The sequence below is a fragment of the Priapulus caudatus genome, unplaced genomic scaffold (assembly GCF_000485595.1).
Source record: "Priapulus caudatus unplaced genomic scaffold, Priapulus_caudatus-5.0.1 Scaffold182, whole genome shotgun sequence".
NCBI classification, from domain to species: Eukaryota; Metazoa; Priapulida; class Priapulimorpha; order Priapulimorphida; family Priapulidae; genus Priapulus; species Priapulus caudatus.
The window spans coordinates 353152-377588 of NW_014577243.1; the positions used below are offsets into that span (position 1 = coordinate 353152).

Sequence of the window (24437 nt, forward strand, 5' to 3'; positions counted from 1 at the left end):
TCAATATTGTCATTTTTTCACTTTGGCGCCTAACCAAAAATCGCATAATTAGCTGTACAGAAAAAACGTACTTGACCCAGAAGTGTTACCCAAACTTTTTTTGAGAGTCTTACCATAAGGAATGAAAAAATATAAGGTTTTGCTCTAAAAGAGTCATGTACACGAACACCCCCCCAGAGCCAGGAGTAAGACTCGTTAGTGGAGTAGGCGAGGTACGGTCCGGCATATTAGATAGTAGTATTTAGTACCAGGGTACGTTCCGGTATACCGGACCGTACCCAGGGTACGTTCCGGCAGTACCCTGGGGGACATAGACTCTATCAGCCCTAGGAACTTGTCACCATATATATACACTAAGCTTTTGTTACATACACTACAGGAGATTTTTATAGATCTCCAGCAATGGCAACACCAACAGTATATATATAGCATTAAAACAATATAACCACACAGCGTTTGGCATGCACAGTGTGCCTACAGGTACAGTAGCAAACTGTTGACTTTACATATATGCCAGTTGTGATGATGCCAGGCTTCATGGCTGTGTAAATGTACATTTATATAAGACTAGGGTATAATGCCCGGATTTATATAAGAATACACAGTTAGCTATATCTAAAACTACTTCACGTCCTATGTGGGTGTCTATGAGATGGCAGAATATTTTACATACCGACAATATCGTAGATATCGAATATCTCTATTCTATATCTATGACAATACAAAGGTGTATATGTGATTACACGCATATATTATATGCGTGCAATCACATATATACACCTTAGTATTGTCATAGATATAGAAATTAGAATAGAGATATTCGATATCTACGGTATTATAAAGGCTCTGAAGGAAAGTCAATCTTTCTGTGAGTTTGAGCAGAGTGGCGTGCATGCGCTGAAATTGTGTGCTGCAGAGGAGCATCAGGAACTGCATTTACGCGACACTGTTACCAATAATATCAGAATAGATGAACATTAAGACTTTGCTAGTAAATACATTCCGTGTTCATTTACCTTCATTTTATTATTGAAACGTTCCAAGTGTCATTGCCCAGCAGAGCTGTTCTTTACATAAGGGGTTGACCTTAGATATTACATGGATTTTCACACAAACTGCAGCCCATAGGCTGTTGCCACCATGAGCGTACCTTCCCTTCCCTTCTGTCTGTCTATGCCCTGTCTCCCCTCACCTCTCTTTTTCACTGAAGCCTCGAATCATACTATTGTATCATCGAATTAAATACTACTCGAATCATACTACTCATATCCTAAATAGAGGAGGCTTCCCTCTTCAACTCTCTGCTAATCATAGGCCTCATACCTGGCTAGCTCCTACTCACCCGTTGACCTACTTTGGCTCGTAGATTTTTCAAACCAGATCCAGTTTTCCTGGTTCATATAATAATCCTGTCACTGCTAACGATTATTTACTGTTGCCATTCCTAATTGTTTATTACTGACATTGATCCTTTATCAACCTGTAGCTGCAGTATACCATATTATGAACATCCCCTGGACAAAGCTCACCTGAGTGTTACGCTTCTTATGCAGAACCTCGCAGCATCACTGTTAATTCATATTTTGCTAAAATCCTCAGATATGCACATCTGCTCTTCGCGAGCCGTTAGTGTATGTATTATTTTTTTAGGTCTCTGCGCGATGAGAGTCGTGCCAGCCCACACCACTTGTACATGCAAAAACGGTGTCATACAAGCGCGTATAGTTATATTTAGCGTGTTGGACGTGCCCACCCATGCAGCACACGTAAACAGACTTGAAAGCTTTCTCATTAATGCTGGGTTTACACTATCAAAAAGTCAATGAGACGATGAGTTAATCAAATTTTAAACATTCTACCAACCTTTCTATGAGATGTTCAAAGCATTTAGATTATCAACTGCAATATTATCGGCAAATCTTTCAACATTTCCCTCGTAGTGTGTGCGCGGGGCGATCAGGTTACACATTTTTCTCTATGATCTCGCTATCAATGACCGAATGCATATAATTACATCTGAGCAAGGATGGAATAAAATTGTTCCTACTCATCAGAATGGCGACAACGACAGCGCATAATTACCCCATGAAGTGACAGAAAGCATAATGAATAGTAATCGGTTTTCCTATACACGTTCACAATTCGCAAATAGAAATACAAATGTGATTCATTTCACACAATTTAAGACTGAAATGCTGTCAATCAGTGACGTTAGAAACTGACAGTAGGTAAGTAAGATAACCCTTTCCCTTTGCTTCTGTAAAATGAAGAGCAGTAACCATGATTCCTCTTTGCCTACCATAACTAAACAAACGAAGCTATACGTACGTAAGCTTACATAAACATGTAATATTTACCAAATATTTTTTATCCAATATAACGAGTTGGCTGTCATCTTTTTCAGCATTTGAGGGTGATGGTTGTAATGCTCTGATTTCACTGGCAGTGCTGTATAAGCCCAGGCTGTCTGACATCAACTTGGAATTTTGAACTTTTTCCATTTGCACAGCAACCACCCAAGCACCACCTACGAATTGGGGCAGAAATATTGGCCCAAGGATATAAGAGATGTCCACATGTCGCACATTGCGAAAATGAAGTGGGGACAGCTCTTATATCCTTGAACCGAAATATTAATCTAGTTTCAAATTCAAAATGGTAAAATTGTATAAGTCCTACCTGTGGCGCATTTTGAAAGTTGGTCCTATATGTGCAATAATAAATTTGACAGTTATTGTGTAGCTGGGGGCCAACATCATCACCACCACTAACAGTCACAACACTAGAAACCTTGCACATGCAGTCAATGAAGTTAATCAAATGACATCCCTGTTATTACCCGACCAGGCTGTGCGACCGATTGTCTTCTAACCCTAGCAAGACCGTTTCTTGGCTATACCCTGGTATGAGTGTAAGGTTTTGTCTGTTAGGTGAAACTGTAACCCGACCAGGCTGTGTGACTGACGTCAATATACATAAGGTACTTATAATAGGGTATTCTAACCCTAGCAATACCGTTTCTTGGGTCGAGCTAGTGAAACTGAAACCTTGTGGTTAGAAGTAACCCAACCAGGCTGTGCGACGGATTGTCTATACACCCGATTGTCTACACCGGAATTGTCTATACCCCATACAGGCTGTGTGACTGACGTCAATATACATAAGGTATTCTAATAGGGTATTCTAACCCTAGCACTACCGTTTCTTGGAGCTAGGTTAGAAGTAGCTCCAAGAAACGGTATTGCTAGGGTTAGAATACCCTACGTCATAGGTGTATTGACGTTAGTCACACAGCCTGGTCGGGTTAGGTTAGAAGGTGAACTATCATACGCTGATTACATTGCAACTAGATCAAACCTTGGGCTTGGATAAATTTGGTATTCTTGGTATGTGGGAAACATTTGATTGGGATCACTCTGCAGTATCTACAGCAGTGTGTTGGTAGGGATTATTAGTCTTCATAGTGCAAGAAACCATACCAATGGCAATGACGGACAGCCGAGGTTGCATGACCAAATCGATAGATCAGCTGTACGGATCGCAGTGAACACGTTTCAAACAACAAACGCTCAGCCTTACCTTCATAAATGGTACAGTTAAGCTTTCGAGCTGGAAAGCAATTTGTTGCAAAACTACTTCCATCGTCTAACTTTATGCTTGCTGGCTTCATTATTATGATATACAGTTTCAGTTTGAATATATGACGCGTTACTAATTAATTCTTAATTACTGCGTAGCAGTTTTAAAACAGAAACATTGTCACTAAATAGTAGGAATGGCAATTTGAACACAAAGACGAATAACCATTGATCTACACGCGTGTTGTTGTGTATATCTATGGCATAACCAAGGAAACGTGCGTAGCGTAAAATCACGGAGAAGAAGCTGATTGGTCCCAGCTAAGAAAACGACACTTCCGTGATTTGACGTCACCATGGACGTCACCGGTGGGACTGCATGGTAGCGCCGCCTCCTACTGGAACTCTACAGTTATTCAAGGATAACGGAATACGTCCTGCAAAACGACTGCATGTGCTTTCATGTATATCCTGATATATATATATATATAAATGTTTTGTAATTATATAAGCACTGTATTTGTTAACAAGAGAAGTTGTAGGCCTACTGATATCAGTGATTCTTTTTTTAACGTTTATACTTTGAGAAAACCTAAATAAAACCTAAGAATTATAGCTTGGGATTTGAATAAAAAAAGAATGAAAATGAAAGGGAAGGAATGCCTTGGAAGGAAAAAAGGAGAAAGCCTTGTATTTATGTTTGATTTTACTCATTTATATTCGATAACCAAATTTTTAACAGGTAGGGCTGCGCGCGTGCGTGTGTGTGCGCGCGCGCGCGCGTGCGTGCGTATATATTTGTGTAACGTTTATACCACGTCACGCGGGACGCTCCCACTGTTCGACCACTGAATTGTACGAGTTCAAGTCAACACAAGAACAAACAACACAACTCCAGAGTAAAAGTGCTCACGCCGTGAATAAACCCGAGGGAGGTTTATTCAGCCCTGATCATCAAACCAGGGTGAACATAAAAAACGGTGCATACCTCGCAGCGTAACAAAATTTTCCGTAACATTTGTTTGTTTGTTTTTTTTTCTTTAGAAAATCAAAGGGAAGGGAAATTTTATTTTAGTCTCAACTAGCGCCTCCCGTTGGTAGAATCATCAGTATGTTGATAGTGGCCAATATAGAGTAGAAGTAGAAGTAACGCACAAGTACGTAAAATACTGATCTAGCTAGGCACTAGACTTTACCAGGACGATCCTCTGCAGGGAGATGCGAGCTCTGTACAGAGGTCGTCGGTAGTGGTCGCAATGCTTGTACCTTGCGCTGTGTTGATGTTTTATTTATCGAGGCAGCTCTTTCCTCAGCTCCAGGCTGAGACTGACTGATCACGGCCTGATTGTGCTCTGGAGAGCGCGGTATTTATACGCCACAGAGCGTGTGTACGGATACAACATACGTCAAACATGCGTCAGGAAGAGTTATAGCCAAGCACGCACGTCAGCATCACACGTGACACGCACGTCAGCTTCAGTATTACGAGTAGATAACACAGGTTTCATGCAAGCTGGTGTCAAGCACGTGTACATTGTCACGGCATGCACCTATTGCGGAGATGCGGCCTACATCACCCGAGGATGCTGGGACACACTCTGTATATCTGTGTATCTGTGTATTTGTGTATAGGTGTATCGCTGTATCTGTGTATCTCGCGGTTATATGCACGTGTGCTGTATGTTTAGAATTTTGCTAGTTATATGCACGGGTGCTGTATGTGTAGAATTTTGCTAGTTATAGGTACGCGGCTGGCGTGTATGTAGAAGTTTGCAAGTTATATGCACGTGTGCTGTATCAGTAGAATTTTGCTAGTTATAAACACATGCATGGCTGTGTGTATGTAGAAGTTTGAAAGTGTGTTTCTACATTATATACAACAGCCGGTAAATATAACCAGAAAAATGCTACATACACGTCAGCCATGTATAGATTGCAAAATGTAGAATGTCGAACAAAGCCTGTGAAAATTGTGTATTTCTATTCTTTTATGTTTTTCAGACTTCGGTAGAGTATCTCCCAGGTTGCCTGCTTGCCTTTGAAACACCGGATATATCACAGTTCGGACAAAATGAAGGCAAATCGTCTCAAGTACAAAAGGATGTAGATATCTGCTAATCGGTTATTAAGAAGTATGGGTAGTAATCTGCACCGAGATAATGACAGTGATGAAGAAGCTCCAGCTGCAGGTATTGTGCCATTGAGTTCAGGAAGTGTGGTGCTACAAACCAGCGATAGTGAGTCTACGCACAGTCCAGGACGAAACATTGATGACATTGATACAGGAGCCTGCAGGAATGCGGAGTGGAACTGGGATGTAATTGAGCAGGATGTGACTTTATTATCCGACTCACAAAATGAAATGGAGAATGCCAATAGTGGCTTATTGGAAGATGACTTGGCTAATTGGGTCAGTGAATACCTACCAACTAAAGCAAAATGCAGTGGATAGGCTTCTTAAGCTTCTGAAGAAAAATATGGGCACCCTGATTTTCCTGCTTCTGCTCGCACATTGCTAAAAATATACACTGATCAATACACTGATGTACTGACAGAAATTAAATCTGAAATGGAGTATATATATTTTGGACTAAGTGATCAATTACTGAAGAATTTCAAGCGATATCCTGCAAGTGTGAGAGAAACAGTGCGTCGCTGCTTTAGAAATGTCTTTCAATGTTGATGGCATTCAACTATTTAAAAGTTCACGCAAAAGTCTATGGCCAGTATTGTGTGCATGTGAATGTGGAACCAGTAACAGTTTTCCCTGTAGCTTTAACATATGCAGACTCCAAACCAACGGATTTGGAGTTTTTACGAGATACAGTTGAAGAGCTAAACCATCTCATTCAGCATGGTCTACAAGATGGTGATAGAACAATTGGTATTACCCTGACGTACATCATTTGTGATGCCCCAGCGAAGGGCCTAGTGAAAGGAACCAAGTTATTATCAGGCTATTTTGGATGTGACAAATGTTCTCAGAGGTGCCTGGCTTGGTAGAGTGACATACCCAGAGATTGCTAACATTAGTCCTTCAAGCAACTAGTGTAATGAGGAACATCACCATGTCGTGTCCCCCTTTTGTGACTTGCCCATAGAAATGGTGAAAACGTTTTCAATCAATTACATGCACAAGCTATGTCTTGGTGTGACGAATAAGTTAATTCTGCTATGGATGAGAGGTAGTAAAGATGTGAAAATGTCAGCCTGTCTCATTGATCAAGTCAGCAAGAAATTGATTAAAATGAAAAGATTTATCCCTCACAATTTTGCCCGTAAGCCGTGAAGATTCTCAGATGTGGATAGATAGAAAGCCGCAGAATACAGACAGTTCTTGTTGTATACAGGGAAGATTGCATTGCGCGGTATATTGAGACCATACTTGTTTGATCACTTCATGAGTGTGGCCAGCTCCATTCGTGTCTGCCCACAACTTGCTCAAATCCAGAGTTTATGCTCATGAACTGTTAGTGTACTTTGTTGCACCGGGCTGCAACTTGTATGGCAATGATTTCCTAGTGTACAATATGTTACATTACAACGTTATTCCACAACGTTGTGGCAACGTTCAGTGGAGTCTACAAATTTACGTTGCCTCAACATAATAGCACAACGTTTTTACAACGCAAGTGAAACGTTGTGACAACGTTGCCGCAACGTCAGATGGTTAGCTGAGTTGTTAATCAGAGAGTGCAGACGGAGGGAGACGGTTAAGGGTGACATGACATATGGGGACAACACGTGGGTGATAACGGGGGATAAATACTTCGATAGTAAGCTAGGCACTTACTTGTCAGTCGGTAGTTGAGTTGTTTTGGTGCTTGTGATTTGGAAACAATATTCGTTAGCTGAACACAACTCTTGGGTTGTTCTGAGTTTTACTATCCGAAATTCAAAATTATATTATATATACGCTCTGGTGTAACAAGAGTTACACCACCTTTTGTTGTTAATAGATGATATAGCTCATTGTCTATTCGTCAGGACGGTACGTCTCGGTTGACTAGGACGGCATCTCGAGTGTAGAACCTTTCCTCCCTGTTATGTTTCTGCCCTCTTATCTTAATGACACGGATAGAGAATACATAGTATACATACAAAAATACATAGTATAGTACCTGCATATTTTGTCTTCGTTGTATCTCTTCCTGTTTGGTTTCCCTGAAAATTCGTCTGTTCGCTCTCCTCACTCTTGGTGTAACGTCAAGCTCGACGTTACATTGTTTCATTCTCTAAGTTTAAGTAGTGTAGTTAGTAGTTATTCACTTAGTGCGGGCTTGGTGGGTCAACTTCCCTGGAATCTCCACGCTATCATAGACTGTGAATATTGAGACACGACATTTCTCTTATTTTTGTGTTATCTGATGTACAGTGGCGCTGCGTCGTTGGTAGATAAGTTCTGCTGCTGGAACGCTAATTGTTAATAATGGAGGTTGCTCAGATATCAGTGATTATTTTTTTAATTATCTTATTTCGCTCTATCAAATTATAACTGACTGAAATTGTGCGATATAAAAGTTCGCCAAAAAGAAGTTCAGGTGCGAGGCAGGGGTTACACCACCCTGGTACTGACCGGCACCGACGTCACAGGGGTTGAGTTACCTGGCTGACAGTGGCAGTGCACCAGCCAACCAGCTATTTAAACAGCTACGGGAGTTCTTGTCAGAATTCTGACGAGGGGCCTCAAGTGAGGAGGAAAATGATCAGCAGCGACGAGAGTTCCATTCGAGCTCACCAACGAATGTCTACTCGGACATAACAACCGAAGGGACGAACGACTACCAGCCGACAACGGCCAAAGGTAACTGCCGCGGTGGTCCTAGGAACATTGAGGAATTCAACACATCTGCTAGTGTGAGCAGTAAGGCAGTTCGTAGTTAGCCAAGGGGTTGTGTAACGTCACAGGTCACCGGGTCATTTGTGACAAAAATCTATGAAATCTCGAGTGCGGCGTGCGCTCTCGGTTCAGTACGTATATGTGTATATATATGCTGTGTACGTGTACACGCACGCACGTGTACGTGCACACGCACGCACGTGTACGTGCACACGCACGCACGTGTACGTGCACACGCACACACGCACGCAGACGCACGAGCATGCTCAAGCAGAAGAATGAATGATGACAGCTGATGCTATAGTACTCCATCATCTCTATTTCATAGCAAAAATATGTAATATAGAGGTTTGCAGTGTTAGGAGTGGACGATGAGACGAGTGTTATCTGGTGACACAAAGCATTCAAATCATGGGGCAATATATTTACTTTTACAATTCTCTGTAATGTTATAAGCCATACAATTATGAGGATCATAAATCTGAGGGATCATAGTGCAGATTTGGGGACAGGAAACCCAATAAAAGTGCTGATACGATAACAGACGATATATGATAACAGGACTTCAGAGTAACTTGGCCAAAATGACTGTATTATGCACATGATTTTAAGCTAGTAGCCTCTGCTTATTGGAATACCGGGTAACAAAGGTGGATAACTATAAAAGAGCAAACGGCTATTGTTCAAGGGAATTCTCAGACAAACAGTCATAATTGTTTTCACGTACCTATTATGACTCTTGACTATTGAGTTAGTCATCTGTTGTAAAGAGTTCAAGCCGTTAAACATTTAATACTGTGGGAGCGTCAACACGTTGTATTCTTCAACTGCACTTCAATATTTGCAAATATATCATTTTAATGGATGGATTTAGGGGGGCATGACTACTTCGATATTGAGGGCCTACTGACTTCAACATGCCAGAAGTTGTTGTCATGACAATTCATGCAGTGAACAAAACATACAGGGTAAGCTGCTCAGATATGAGCACCCTAAGCAAGTGTAAGGTAAACGAAACAATAACAACACACTTTAAAATATTACGCTATATTATAAAGCCACAATAATTATGTGAAGTATATTGCATGAATTCCCTGCCTTCCATTTCTCAGCAAATTTCACTGTTTCTCAATATCACAACGAAAGACTTCTGCAAATGCTTTTAGGAATGGCCCAACAGCATCGTCTATACCAACATCTATGTCAAGCTCTTTGGACAGCGATGTAACACCTTTTCCATCTATACCACATGGAACAATGTGGTCGAACCATGCAAGGTCAGTATTACAGTTGATGGCGACACCGTGAGTTGTTATGAACCTGCTCCCATGAACACCTAAAATATGAAATGAAAATACATAAAACAGGGTAAAAGATGCTGTGTACAATTTAAAAGATACACCAAATATTAAATGATGGATGTTTGAATTAAAATTCAAGGATATTAAATATTATAATAAATGTACCTATACACCCTTACTGAAAGTAAACGAGCTGCCAAATTGGAACCTCCGAGGAATGTCCAATGTCCAAATCATTGTAATCATAACATTATTTGTGAGCATTAGCATTAATTTTATCCTTCACTTCACAATGTTTCTAAGAATGGGCCCTTGAACCATTTAGAAACGACCAACTGATGCATACTTAACCAATTTTATTGCCCGTGACGAAATTATCAATGAATGGCCCCACAAGTTGTCGAATTGTTCGCTCAGCATTCAAACGATAATCCAAAAGTTTTTTAAGATCTAGAGTGCTAGATATTTCGTGCTCAAATTACCAGATTTCTCTGTGCTCGCCTAACCCATGACAGAAAGTCGTAAACAAAAGATCTCACAGAGCTAAAGTTGGCATTGAGTAAGCCACCTTCACGAGTGTACATGCCGATATGAAGTGACATGTCACACTAGTAACGCTGAAAGGGTCTATGTCCCCCGGGGTACTGCCGGAACGTACCCTGGGTAAGTTAGGGTTAGGGTTAGGGTTAGGATTTTTGCATCATGATATCTGTCCCCACACCATAGATTAATTTTTGTGAATAACACTGCCTATATATAGCGCGGCGACACATACATGTTTAGTGTGAAGGTTAGTGGTGGCGGTGTTGGAGTGAGGGTTACCGTTAGGGTTAACTTTTTGAACGTCATCGTCAACGTTATCACGTGACCTCCCTCCACGCCCGCGGGATAGCAACACCCGACAATCTTCACCTCTGCAGATGTGCTGCCCTCCAGCGGCAACTGTTTCTAGCGGCTAACCCCATTCAAAGAAGTCTCCTTGTTTTGGTGGTCTATAACAAACACCCTAACAAACTATGGTTTTGTTCGTGGCAGTAATATTTCGACCCCTATTGCTTCTAGCCCAATTTTGAACATATCAGGTCTCAGGTTGTAAGCAAAGTCTTTCCTTATATAAATACATACCACACCACCACATCTATTCCTATCCTGTCTTTCCACGGTATATAGTTGTCTATAAAAATGTCTGAATTTTCAACTGTTTCATCTAGCCAAGTCTCAGACACTGCTATCACTGCAATTTTAGCAAGATTGGAGATATATCGAATCTCATCCATTTTCGGGAGGAGCTAGGCTACGAGCATTTAAATGGATAAAGTTCAAACCTTTCTTTAGTAGACAATCAAATGTTGGTGAATCTGAAGCGCGAGGGGTCGCCGTCTCCGTTGTCTGCACATCTGATGATACCAGTGCGTTTAATGATGCCTCGAGGCCCCAGGCTCCTAGTTTCCCTGGTGTGCTTTCGCATGTTTTATTTTGGTTGTTGTTGTTTATTTTTACTTATCTTATTTGTAGTTTTGCCATGGTATGACAATAATGGCACCATTTACTAAACGAAAGAAATCAAAGTCGAAGAAGTCGTTTCTTGTAAAGATTACGACAATGGACGCAGACCTAGCTAGAATTCCACGTAGAGATTGTTTTCTTACTTCTGAAGGGCCCAAGGATAGAGAACATGGGTCCCAATATGTGCCTAACCCTAACCATAACCCTAACCATAACCCCAACCTATTATATTGATATAATGTTATATTTATATTGATGTAAATGACATTGGTTTTATTGGGACCCATGTTCTTTATCCTTGAACCGCAGTGACCCCCACCTAAATCTCACAGTTACCGGTACTGATTATCGGTACCGGGTTCGATATTGTACCTAATCGATTAGGTACAATATCGAACCCGAGCACAAACCACCCCTCCTAAAACAACAACAAGTGCACTTCCATACCTCCAACGAATTTAATGTGCTGCAAAAGTTTGCAAGGTTTTGTATAGAGGAATTGTATGGTGGGGTAAAGTTAGCTCCAAGAAACGGTATTGCTAGGGTTACTATACCTCCGTCTATACCTGTATAGACAATCCGTCGCACAGCCTAGCTGGTCGGGCTAGTATAGGGTAAAGTGTGCTTTAACGGTACTCTTTTCAGGTAATCGTATTCTATGGTAATGCGTTACATCGTGCACACAACCCATATATATGATAACATCAGGAGTAGATAATAGTGAAGGAGTGTGACTTCAATAAACAAGGGAAATTTGTCATTTACTAGCCTTATAATACCTACGATTTACTACGCGTAACTCATCCAACACGCCTAGCATCGTGCGAAATCGTTTCCTCGTATACACCCGCAATCCGGAGATACAGACTAAAACGTACGACACGATTTTCCATTCTGTTGCCAGCAAACTCGATGCGTTCAGAGCCTAATTTGAAACAAAAGGCAGCTACTAACCACACTGTGGTAATGCGTTACATCGTGCACACAACCCATGCATATATGATATAATGTATCATTGTATGAAACAGCGATGCGAGTACGAGAAATACCTAGTATCTCATCATGCATGGCTCGATTTGGTGGAAGATATGAGACAAAAACGGAACTTGAAGCAGAATTACACGAAAAATTGGCATCTTTCGCTGAATTTAAGGAAAGGTTAGTAAGATGGTTTCTGGAAAATGATAAGGCTCCCCCCTCAGGTGGAAAATCCAGATCTGGGAACTCCGTAGGTTCGACACACTCAGGTGAATCCTCTCGTCGTTGAAGTAGGAGCAGCCTATCATTGATCAAGGCACAGGAAACCCAGAGAAAGGCCGAGCTAATGGCCAGCTGGCTGCAGCTCTTGAAGAAAAAAAACAGATTGAGCAGGAGAAACTTCAGTTGAAACTCAAGAAAGAGGAAATTCAGATAAGAACTGAGATAAAGGTGTCGGATGCTAGAGCTTATGTCTTGGAAGAGTTGGAGAGGAGTGAGTTAAATGACCAGAAAATGCCATGAATATGGACTTCCCAGAGCGTGGAGTAGACAGTAAACGGGAGCCATCAGTGGAGGACAAGCAGTTTAACAAGATAGTGGAGGAATCGATGAAATATCAGGATGGTCACTACTCCATGGATTTGCCTTTCCGACAGGCAGACATCAAGAGTAACTCACGTGACAATTTTCCAAGGCATACAGGTACGCATCTCCTTTATCACCCCATGTTCAACAAAATCATAAACTAATTCTGATCAGTCATCACAAATGGGTGCACGATTACAATTGTGAAAACCTTATGGCTAAATGACTGACTGTCATATGAGGTAACAAATCCACTGTACTTGCCTATTGCTGCAATCTTTTTATCCTGCACCCAGACTCCTGTATCACAGGTAGTAATTGCTTCCACTCCAAAACCAGCACACATATTTATGATAGTTTTTTCAAGATTGCACACATAGTTTCTTAATCCAAGTCGAAAATCCTTCAAGTTTATCACGGGGTATGCAACCAGCTGCCCTGGCCCATGAAATGTTATCAATCCTCCACGGTCTGTGCAATGAAACTTTGCTCCCAGCCTCTTCAGTCTTTCCTCGTCATTTGCAGTATACCCTTTCTGCCGAATGCCTATCGTGTACACGGGGTCATGTTCCACAAGTATGATAGTATTTGGATGATCCACCACTTTTGATTGTGCTGCAAGGATATGTTTCTTGAAAATGGACTTCTGTACATTCCAAGCAGACATTAGGGGCATTCTGCCTAACTTTGAGAGCTTTATTACTATCTTTGACATGATCATGTATTTTGAGAAGAGGAGAGTGCTGCATCATCTTCACCAAAGGGCTGATCAGGAAGATATAGTATTTGAATCTTTAAAAGTAGTGACTTCCTCCTCCAATTATGTACTACCATCTACAGATCCACCTGAAAAACAAACACGAACAATTTATTAATCACCAAGTTCTTTATACATACGTACTCATAAAGTTCTATTCCAGATGTTATAATTAGTTACAGTTAACTAGAAGAAGTGCTCACACGATATCGATATGTTTGTGATAAAGGATAATACACCAAATAACACATGACAACATGTATTTATTGTAGAACTATTATCCGCAAGGAGAACAGGACGATAACCTTGTCATCATTACGTTCTGTTATGCGCAGGGCAAGTGTTCATAAGTGGTACAAAATAGTTCATAACTGCTACACTCCCCTCACCAGGATAGGCATTATAAATGCACATTTAGATATAACGTTGAAATATGTATAACACTTGATCTCGAACATAAATTGCACTGAACTGCTCCTGTGGCTGAAAATACTTATATTTCAAGGCTTGATCTTATAACACTGTCAATCTTGAGTATGGACACAAATGCACATAAATAGTAAGTAAGTAAGTAAAAACTTTATTTAACGACGATAAAACATGTTAGGCACAGACACAATATACTGGCGTGGACCTATCTTCCACATGGCCGTCTCACAGCAATAGAACAGTTAAATATTAAATAAATACACAATAAGAGTTGAAGTAGGCCTACTTGGACTAAAATTGTACGGGGTAAGTAGAGCACAATGGACCTTATTGATAGGGCAAGATTATCTTTAGATGGACATTAAAAGAAGAAATGGTACCGTGAGGGCATCTCGAACATCAGGAGGTAAATTATTCCACTCAGATGCCGCAGCACACCGAAAAGATTTTCTTAGCATTTCAGTGCGTGCACATAACTGCGTGCGGATACATAACTGAGCGTCCACTGTGACTATGTGGTTTACAAGAGACCAAATCAAGTCATTTATAAGTGTGATACAACTGTTGTGTGCTGTTGTGTGCTGTTGTGTTTGTGTTTTGCAGCTAATGGCTACTCAAACTTGTTTGGGTTTCCTAACATTTCTCCAATATTGAGTCATATCACTTTTATGCTGTGTATTAAAGCACTTGCTATCGGTTGCACTTGCGTAGATGTAAATGACAACACTGTTGGTTAAGTACAGCCTGCCTGCAACCATTGTCAGGACTACCGTTGCCAAGTGACTGGATGAACCTTCTTCTTCTTAGACCCTTTAGTCTCCTGGGAGACATAGGTCTTTGGTGTACTCCCTCCATATCGCTCGGTTGGTTGCCTTCTGCTCAATTTCCCTCCAGGTGTAGCCCTTCTTCTTAAGTTCAGCCTCTGAGTCTCGCCTCCAGGTTGCTTTGTGTCTTCCCACCCGACGTCTTCCTTGCGGGTCCCAGCTGAGCTCCATGCGTGCAATGTCCGTCACTTTCTTCCGCAGTGTGTGGCCCACCCAGCCCCATTTCCTTATTCAGATTTGGGTTTCGATTGGGGTATGCTTCGTCCTTGTTATTTGCAATGGTGCAAGGCAAAAATATTCTGAGGATCTTCATCAAGCATTTGTTAACAAAACTTTGGATTTTTCGGGTTATTTTGGCTTTTAGTTTCCATGTTTTACAGCCATACATGAGGACGGTCTGAACATTAGAGTTGAAAATTTTTAATTTAGTTTTGAGGGTGATGGCGCTTGTCTTCCAAACTTTGTTGAGCAATTTGAAGGCTCATGAACATGGATGAACCATGTGTTGACAATTCCTGACCAACAGATTATGCAAATGAAACATAAAATTGAATAATAAACATAATCTTGATGAGAGCATATGAATGTGATTGCTCGAGAACTGGAACCATTAGGGCTAGCTACATTATCATATGTGACTTGCTGCTCCAGGGTTAGAAATTAAATTTTGAACAAGGTTGGACTCCCTGCCCTCAAAAAGAGGGAGTCTGCAGCAAAATGAGGGAGTACGCAGTCTGAAGTTTAACACTAAAGATATCAACAATAACGCATGTGCTTATTTTGATGATTCATGCAGTTGCACGTCTGCCAAATTTTCTTTGGACGTTTGCTGAAAAAATACGGCAATTCCGCAAGGCATCTGCAACGAACTAGTTAGTATAGCAGAATTTTCAGGGAGTCACACAGACTCCTGCATATATGTCAAATCAGGGAGTCTGACAGTAAAGCAGGGAGTATTTGACTCAGGACTCGCGTTAATTTCGCACCCTGCTGCTCTGTTCCATTGCCTTGTCGAGTGTCGTGTCAGATTCCCCGTGCTGTGTTTTTCCAGGTTCATGGAGGCAGCGATCATGGCGAGGGTTGGCTTGATGTGGTCAAGGCCAGCAGCTTTATTGGTTGCCAGTGTTTGCATGGTTTTTATAATTTCTTCTTGAGTGACGGGCCTAACACTAAAACTTGATCTGGGCTGGGCTTGTATAGCCGAAACACTTGCCCGAGTGCTTGTTTCGGCAAGGTTGTTTCCTATATTAGCTGCCAGGTTGGTGTAATGAGTGTTGAATATTTCTGCAACTTTATTTTGATCTGTCAATAGATTGCCCTTTTCCTCCAAGATCACTGTAATCCAAGCCCAGTGATGCTTTTGGTCTGTTAAACATTACTGGCTTTATCTTCTAGAACTCCTTGTTGGTGGAAGCACCGTCATGTCTCTCAGCAAAGTAGTTTTTAAGCAGGTCTGCTTTATAGAGATGGCCAGCTTTCTTTGTTATCTGTAATTTTCCCAATTTTCGAGGGTGGGATACTTTGTGTATTTGTTTCTGAGCATTCTTTTTCTGTAGATGGCACGTTTCCATTAGGCAGCTCTCCCTTTGGTTTAGTCTTTGCTTTTGTTAGAGGTACATGATCCAATGTTGATCATCTGGGTCTTGGAAAATTGCAGCTATGTAGAATGGGGCTTTTGCCATATCTTGCTGGAAGGTGCTGGGGTTAAACCATCTTAAATTGTGTCGTGATACCATTTTGGCATGGGTTTCTTTAGGTTCCCTTTCATCACTGTGCAAATAAACCGATGAAAATCGCCAAGGCCAGTGTCGACGGCCGTGGTTTTGTGGAATCGTGTAGGACAATTTGTTAGAAAAAGGGTCTAACAAGGAGCCATTGCCAGGGTTTTTAAAGCAGGTACGCACTTTCAGCAGATTTTTGAGATTGAAAATCACGCATAGGTCAGATAGTGTCTTTCATTTTGTCTTAGGTAGAGGCTTGTCAAAATTTAAGTCACTGCATAGTATAATATTGTTGTAGTGTGTGTAGCAAGGGTCTAGGAAAACAGTTAAAGTTGATTTGAAGTCCTGATCACTGACACTTGGTGGTTTGTAGATTGAGATCAGAAGCCATTTCAGCCCTGCGTGATGGAGTTCAATGCAGAGTGTATCTAGGTTTCGTGATTCAAGTCTTCCAACTCTGCGATGGGGAATACCTGATCGGATTATTGCCATAAGACAACCACCATGCCAGGTACGGTCTCTCCGGAGGGGTTCTGCACAGCCTTCAATGCAGAAAGGAGCATTGGGTTTAGTTACATCCAGCTTTGTCTCAGAAAAGACAACAATATCGAAGAGATTTTCAGTGAATATGTCCGACATGATCCCGAACTTGTGATAGATTGCAATAATGTTCAGGTGTGAGATGATCAGATTGTTATGGTTTGATTTGCGTGAGTCCTGTAGCTCAGGGAACATTACAAAGGGTCCAGCAGTGTGATCCACGTGACCTCGGGTTGTGATTATCTGAGATAGAATCAGAAAAGAATGAATCACTTAATTGTGGCAGTTGGCAATTAAAACAATACCAATTGGCATGATCTGACGATAGATACGTAAACTCTTCGGCCGATATCGATATGCAGTCCGGCAGACATTTTATGTGATGCCATATGTCGCAGGTATAACAACAAATCGCATTTTGGTTTGATCTGACTGCCTTGTGGCAGATGCCATGGGGAAATTTGTGATTGTGTTTCCATCTGTCCTGGGCAGAGTTGACCCTGGGCACAGCATTCACAGGTTGTTTTTCTTCGGAGTCAGTCTATGTGCGCCCCTACTACTGGACTCACTGCCCAAATGCAATCTACATAATTATTCTCCTTCTTAGCCACATTCGTACCATGGCCGCACATCCCAGACGCGATCTTCCTGCGCCGGTGGGTGCTATGCTATTTGACAATGTCTTTACTAGAGCGTACATACCCACATTCATGCAAATAGCAACTAATGATTACAGGATCATGATGTTGATCTGTCTATAGATAGTATTTGATCAACTTTGTCTCTTTCCGTCTTCATTATACTTAATAGGACTTTGAAGACTAATAATAATAGTTACGATATTACGAGGTTACGATGAATTTGAATCTTTACAAATACAACTTGTAGTTATACTGAAGTAGGAATATTACCCCAACATTTACGAAAATTAAGTGTGGGTCAACAAAATCTGTATGGACAGGAATGGCCCTCACCCAGGTACTAGTACTAGTAGTGCAGCGGCTGAGACCCCAAAAATTAAGTGCACCCCTACCGGAGGTATAACAAGCTGGGACTGGTCTCCGCCTGGATTCCTAGTTTATGAAAAGCCATGTTGTAGTTGCAGCAACCTTGACCAACATGCCGAATTAACCCCTTTCTTACGGAGCCCAAACTTAACGAATGCCATCGTGGACGTGCTGTTGCGATTCCGTCAGCAACCCGTAGGAATCATGGGAGATATAGAGGGCATGTTTAATCAAGTCAAGGTCAATGAGCATCATCGGGACTTCTTGCGGTTCCTGTGGTATCCTGGAGGGAACCTAAACCAACCGCCGGAGACTTATCGGATGACGACACATCCATTTGGGGCAGTTTCTTCTCCAGCCTGCGCAGCTTCGGCGCTACGACAGTGTGCCACTGACAGTGAAGGACAGGTTTCACGAGAGGTCGTAAGCACCATTAGAAGGAGCTTCTACGTTGATGATGTGCTAAAATCTCTTGTCGATGATGATCAAGGGATCGACGTGAGGAGGGGTGTGACTACTGCAGTTAAGGAAAAAGGAGGATTCAGAGCATGCCAGTGGATTAGCAACAGCAAGCCCGTGAATGACTCCATCCCGTTATCAGAAAGGTCAAAGAAACTAGAGCTAGCTATTGACAGTGAGGAGCTACCGACTGAAAGAGCTTTAGGGATAATTTGGGATACCGAGACAGATACGTTCACGTTCAAAATTAGGCTAAAGGTGAAAGCGGCTACAAGAAGGGGAATTCTGTCGGTCATCAGTAGCGTTTTTGACCCCCTAGGACTAGCTGGGCCGTTTGTCTTACCAGCAAGGATACTACTACAACGTCTATGCAAGCAGGACATAGCATGGGATGACACCATCAGCGAGAAAGAAATGAACGAGTGGAGTCAATGGCTAGTTGACATCCAGAAATTGGAGTAAGTGTTTGTGCCAAGGAGCCTGCGTCCTAGAGAATTCACAAAAATTGTATCACGAGAACTACACGCATTCGCAGATGCATCGGACAGCGGGTATGGGATAGCCGTTTATACGTGTTTACAGGACGATAAGGGTCAGGTCTGCTGTTCGTTGCTATTTGGAAGGTCAAGGGTCGCTCCACTGAAGAAAGTCACCACACCGAGAATGGAGCTAACGGCTGCCAGCGTAGCAGTGAAGATCGTTGCAATGATTACAGTTGCAATGGAGTATGAGTTTGATAAGATTGTCTACTGGACCGATAGCATGACCGTGTTACGATACATCAACAATCAGACCAGCAGATTCCACACCTTCGTTGTTAACAAAGTCACCACGATTCAAGAAGGATCAACTTTAAACCAATGGAGATACGTCCCTACTCAGCACAATCGCGCAGATTCTGCATTCCGAGGACTTCGACCAAAGGATCAACGAGCTAGCGAGCAATGGTTGTTGGGGCCCAAGTATCTATGGGAGCCGGAGTCACAGTGGCCGAGATCAGAGTTCTCACAGGAGCTGTCACCTGAAGATCCAGAAGTTAAGAAAGTTTATGCCACACTTGCAGCACCTGGAGACACCGTAACTACAGATGAACTGTTCGCTAGATACTCAAATTTGAAGCAACTCAAAACAACTGTTGCATGGATACTAAGGGCACAGAAATGCTTTAAGCAGCGTCGCAGCACTGATAGAAGGTTGAGAGCTCAAGGCAGCGAAGTGTTAACACCACTTAGAGTAGAGGAGTTGGAATCAGCGGAGATCTCGATTGTTAAATACCTGCAGCAAATGCACTTGCGGAAAACGGAAAACACCTAGGATTAATACAGAAGCTGGACCCATTCGTGGATGAAGCAGGACTGCTTAGAGTAGGAGGACGCCTACGACGTGCTAAGGTTCCAGTTGAAGTCAAACATCCGATGCTGTTTCCGAAGGACTCGCCAGTCACTAGACTTATATTAGTAGATGCCCACAATGGAGTCGGACATCTAGGCTCGAACAGTACGTTGAGTGCACTCCGACAGAAGTATTGGACTACTTTGGCCCATTCGAAGTTAAACGGGGACGGAGCACTTACAAGCGATACGGAGTCATCTTTACGTGTTTCTCAAGCCGGGCAGTACACATTGAGTTAGCCCAAAGTCTTACCACAGACTCGTGCATAAACGCTGTCAGGAGATTTGCCGCAAGACGAGCTGTACGTCGCCTGAGATCAGATAATGGTACTAATTTAGTTGGAGCCTGTAGGGAGCTGAAAGAAGAAATCCAGAAGTGGAATCAGTCAAAGATTGGATCAGCCTTACGTCAGAAAGGGATAGAATAGGGGTTCCAGAGATGCCAACCACTACGATTTATCCGTATTTTATACGAATTTCTATTCCTTTGCACCACTACGACCAGTTTGTATGAAACTACGAATTTTACTGTGATCGAAAAAAAAAATTTTGTTTGTTCCGTCAGTCTATAATACGCAGGGGAAAAATACACGGGGGCGGCAGGCGATTTCGCCCTCGAAATGCCAAAAAGAGCCCCCGAAAACATGATATCGGGGGCAACCCCAAAAGAAAAAGTTGCCCTGGAAATCGATTGTCCAGGTCGGTCCCGTGCCTTGCCGCTCTCGCTCGGCGTTGCTGCGCTGCGATGCCTAGGCCTCTGCCGCTAGCGGCAGCCGGTTCCACGGCACGGTAGAATACATGGTACGGTGTGACTGTCAAGTGTTTACCATTTAAGCATGCATGTGTGTACTGTACTGTATTGCATTCAATCAAGCGCGCGCCGCCACCCGCGCGTATATACGTGTGTGCCTGTGCGGGCGCTTGCGTGTGTGCCTGCGTGCGTGCGTGTGTGCTTGCGGGCGTGCTTGCGTGTGTGCCTGCGCGCGTGCGTGCGTGAGTGCGTGCGTGTGCCGGTGTGCCTGCGGGCGTGCGTGCCTGCGCGCGTGCTTGCGCGCGTGCGTGCGGGTGTGCCTGCGGGCGTGCATACGTAGACCTGTAGGACCAACGACCCGTAGGATTATAGAACGGTAATCCATGGAAAATCCTAATGAAATTCACACTTATATTTTTTCCTGCCGGCACACTCGAGTGTCATTCCCGATTGTAGCTTTTTCGTCAATTCCCCGAAAGAGTTTTTTTGTCGCTTTCTCATAGTCCAGCAATGCCAACCCTCTACATTTTAGTAGTGATTAGTACCACGCTGAAACAATCGTGCCCCCCCCGTACTTCATTCAACACAGCGTCGATGGATGTGCACAGCCATACACACGTGCCTCGCGGGCCGCTTTCTCAAACCCCCTAAGCTTCCAGGGCGCTTACGCGGTCCTTGGACCCCAGCCGCAAGAGACTTTGCGTATAAACAATCGATCCTCCTCGCTCGTACAGGCAGACACTCCTCTATTTGCGCTAGCCGTAATACAATGTTTCATGTGCGTGGCAGCGTATGTACTACAATTTAGAACGTGTGTGTGTGTGTGTGTATAAAATTAATAATCCCCACCCCAAACCCCCCTCCCCTCGAACTACTAATTTGATGGCCAGAAACTAGAGATTGCTTCAAATATATGTTGGCATCTCTGGAGTTCAACTGCCCAATAGCCTCCCATCATGGTGGAGCCTGGGAGAGGCTAATCAGATCCGTGCGCAAGGTACTGTACGGAGTCGCCACAGAGCAAGTCATTCACTTGGAGGATGAGGGCTTGCAGACCCTCTTTTGTGAGGCAGAGGCGATCCTGAATAACAGGCCAATAGCACGAGTGTCCAGTGACGCAGTTGACTCGCCAGCATTGACACCCAACCACTTGTTGAGGTTGCAGCCGGAGCAAGCACCACCACCTGGAGTGTTTGTAAAGGAGGACAACTATGTCAATAGAAGGTGGCGACAGGTACAACACTTGGCGAACGTGTTTTGGAGGAGATGGAGCACAGAGTACCTGGTAGCGCTCCAGGAGCATCAGAAATGGCGAAAGGAGGAGAGGAACGTCAAGGTCGGAGACGTGGTATTGGTGGCGGATAGGAATATGCAGAGGAACCAGTGGCCAGTAGGCAGAGTGACGGAAGTGATGGAGGACGACAAGGGGCTTGTGAGGGTCGTCAATGGCCGAATTGGAGCCACCATCCTGAAGCGACCAATTGCGAAGTTATGCCTCATTGTAGAAGCTGACTAAGGCGCTGCGCGTTCCGTGATGCCACGATGTTTGCGCATTTAATGGTGTGTTGAATATAATTGCTCGTGTCAAGCTCACAATTAGGGAGCCGGGATGTTTAGGGGGGTTTTGTTTATTCTTAGTGACGTTTTTTGGTTGTACGCAGTATGTTAATTGTAGAGCCGCGCCACCTGTGGGTGCGCGGGAAACTATGCTTACCGACAAGGGCAGCACCATACTGTTATTGGGTTTTATGTTTGAGTAGAAATTAGTAAGTTTGATGTCATTAGTATTTGATTAGATGATTTCTTACGGTGTTTTGTAATTGTGTTTTTGCAGTTTACGTATATATATAGAAGAAACGTACAAGTACGGCTGTAACGAAACCCAGTATCTACGGATGTATTAATAAAGAAATCAACACAAGAATTTGGTCTTGTACGTCTAATTCAGGTGATGTTACAGCTATGTTCCTGAACTATATAGGTGAGGAAGCATGTGACATTATCGATACATTGATCATACCAGAACCAGCCGCTGGTGAACATGAGGATACAAATATATACGACCGAACCATAAAAGCGATGGCCGACCACATCGAACCTCAAAGATGTACAGACCACCATGTGTATTCTTTTCGCAAAGAAACACAGAGAACTAGTGAATCAGTGACAGAATTTCACACTAGACCGCAGATCCTGGCTAAGAAGTGTGGTTTTCAAGACAACAATGTCGAGATCAGACGACAAATTATACAAGGCACTTCAAGCTCGCACCTACGTCGGAGGAAAGCAATAGAACAAGGCTTAACCTTAGAGCAACTTTTAAAAACGGCTTGCGCGATGGAAACTGCAGATGAACATTCTCAAGAAATGGATCGAGAGACGTCACATGCAGTGAACAGCAAACCGTTTCATCAGAAAAACAAACAAGCCTAGTGCCAATTATCACGGCAGACGTCAAGTGAAGCCTGACAAACAGCGAAACACCACATGTGGGCTTTGCGGCGGCTTGTATCCACACAAAGAACAGTGTCCTGCTCGAGGGAAAACTTGTCATAAGTGTGGAAAATCTAATCATTTCGCAAGGATGTGTCGAGGAAACCCAGCTGAACAATCTGAATCACAGGGACGAATCAGTCAACACGGGCGAGACAGACCAATCAGACACCGAGCGCGTGCAATAGAGATAGGGAACGCATCTGAGATAAAAGACGGGCGATCTGAAAATTCGGCTGTCAAGTGTGATTTTAGTGATAATAACATTGATGATGACGGGTATACATTTCGTCTTACTGACACTACCAACATGACTGCCCGAGACAAACCACTGTTCAGTGGCAACATAGCTGGCACACCAGTGCGAGTAATAGCTGATTCTGGGGCATCGGTGAATGTTTTGAACGAGACAGATTATCTCGCAGTAAAGAACAAGTCGAAGCTTACACACTCAAATTCGAGGGTGTACCCATACTACATGTCAGCAGAACCACTCAATCTACTTGGGAAATTCCAAGCTGATGCATCGAATGGTCAATATACTTGCAAAGAGACATTCTTCGTTGTGAATGGACCAAGCAGTTCGCTTTTGAGTTGGAAAGCGTCTCAGAAGTTCAACCTGATCACATCGGTCATCAGTGTGTCTGAACCAAAATCGCATCTTGACACAGACATTATGAGTGAATTCCCCACAGTGACCGCTGGGATGGGAACATGCAAATGTGATCCAGTCAAGGTTGTTGTCGATGAATCGATCAAACCAGTAGCACAACCTCATCGACGTATCTCTTTTCACGTCAGAAAGAAAGTCGAACAGAAACTGGATGAACTTGAAAGGGCTGACATAATAGAACGAGCTGAAGGTCCAACACCTTGGATATCACCTATAGTTGCCGTTCCAAAGCTAACAGGTGACGAGATACGCATCTGTGTCGACATGCGTGCAGTCAATCAAGCAATAAGTCGTGAACGTCATGTCATACCTACCATTGATGACATTGTAGCTGACCTGAATGGCTGCAAAGTGTTTAGTAAGGTTGACCTAAGGCAAGGCTACCACAAATAGTGCAAGAAAATATACATTATTTTGGTCGAAATCGCAAAAAAATGCCTGTAATGTGTTGTTTTATTATATCAATATTGCCCATACTAGATGGCGCTAGTTGTTGACCCCGGGAGAAGGACCAGAGTAATGATGCGACCGCATTGTCTGTTTTGTTTCTTATGCTTGGTTTTATTTCACAATAAATCGATGTGAATACATCACAAATGGCGAC

The 24437-nt window shown here is 42.9% G+C and overlaps 4 protein-coding genes across 4 annotated transcripts; 3 read left to right on the forward strand and 1 right to left on the reverse strand.

Moving 5' to 3' along the window:
* Positions 1–9449: 9449 nt before the first annotated feature.
* On the reverse strand, positions 9450–18194 carry LOC106806847 (putative lipoyltransferase 2, mitochondrial). The gene is made up of 3 exons (XM_014808974.1): positions 18093–18194; positions 13053–13634; positions 9450–9754 (listed from the first exon to the last, which is right to left on the reverse strand). The coding sequence occupies exons 2-3, from the start codon at positions 13507–13509 to the stop codon at positions 9537–9539; spliced, it is 675 nt and encodes a 224-aa protein (XP_014664460.1). The 5' UTR covers positions 13510–13634; positions 18093–18194; the 3' UTR covers positions 9450–9536.
* Positions 18195–18270: 76 nt separating this feature from the next.
* Positions 18271–18987, forward strand: LOC106806844. Its single transcript, XM_014808970.1, has one exon. It carries the CDS (start codon positions 18271–18273, stop codon positions 18985–18987), a length of 717 nt encoding a protein of 238 aa, XP_014664456.1.
* A 201-nt stretch (positions 18988–19188) lies between these two features.
* On the forward strand, positions 19189–19839 carry LOC106806845. Its single transcript, XM_014808971.1, has one exon. The coding sequence runs from the start codon at positions 19189–19191 to the stop codon at positions 19837–19839; it is 651 nt and encodes a 216-aa protein (XP_014664457.1).
* Positions 19840–23470: 3631 nt separating this feature from the next.
* On the forward strand, positions 23471–24226 carry LOC106806846 (uncharacterized protein K02A2.6-like). Its single transcript, XM_014808973.1, has one exon. It carries the CDS (start codon positions 23471–23473, stop codon positions 24224–24226), a length of 756 nt encoding a protein of 251 aa, XP_014664459.1.
* Positions 24227–24437: the final 211 nt, after the last annotated feature.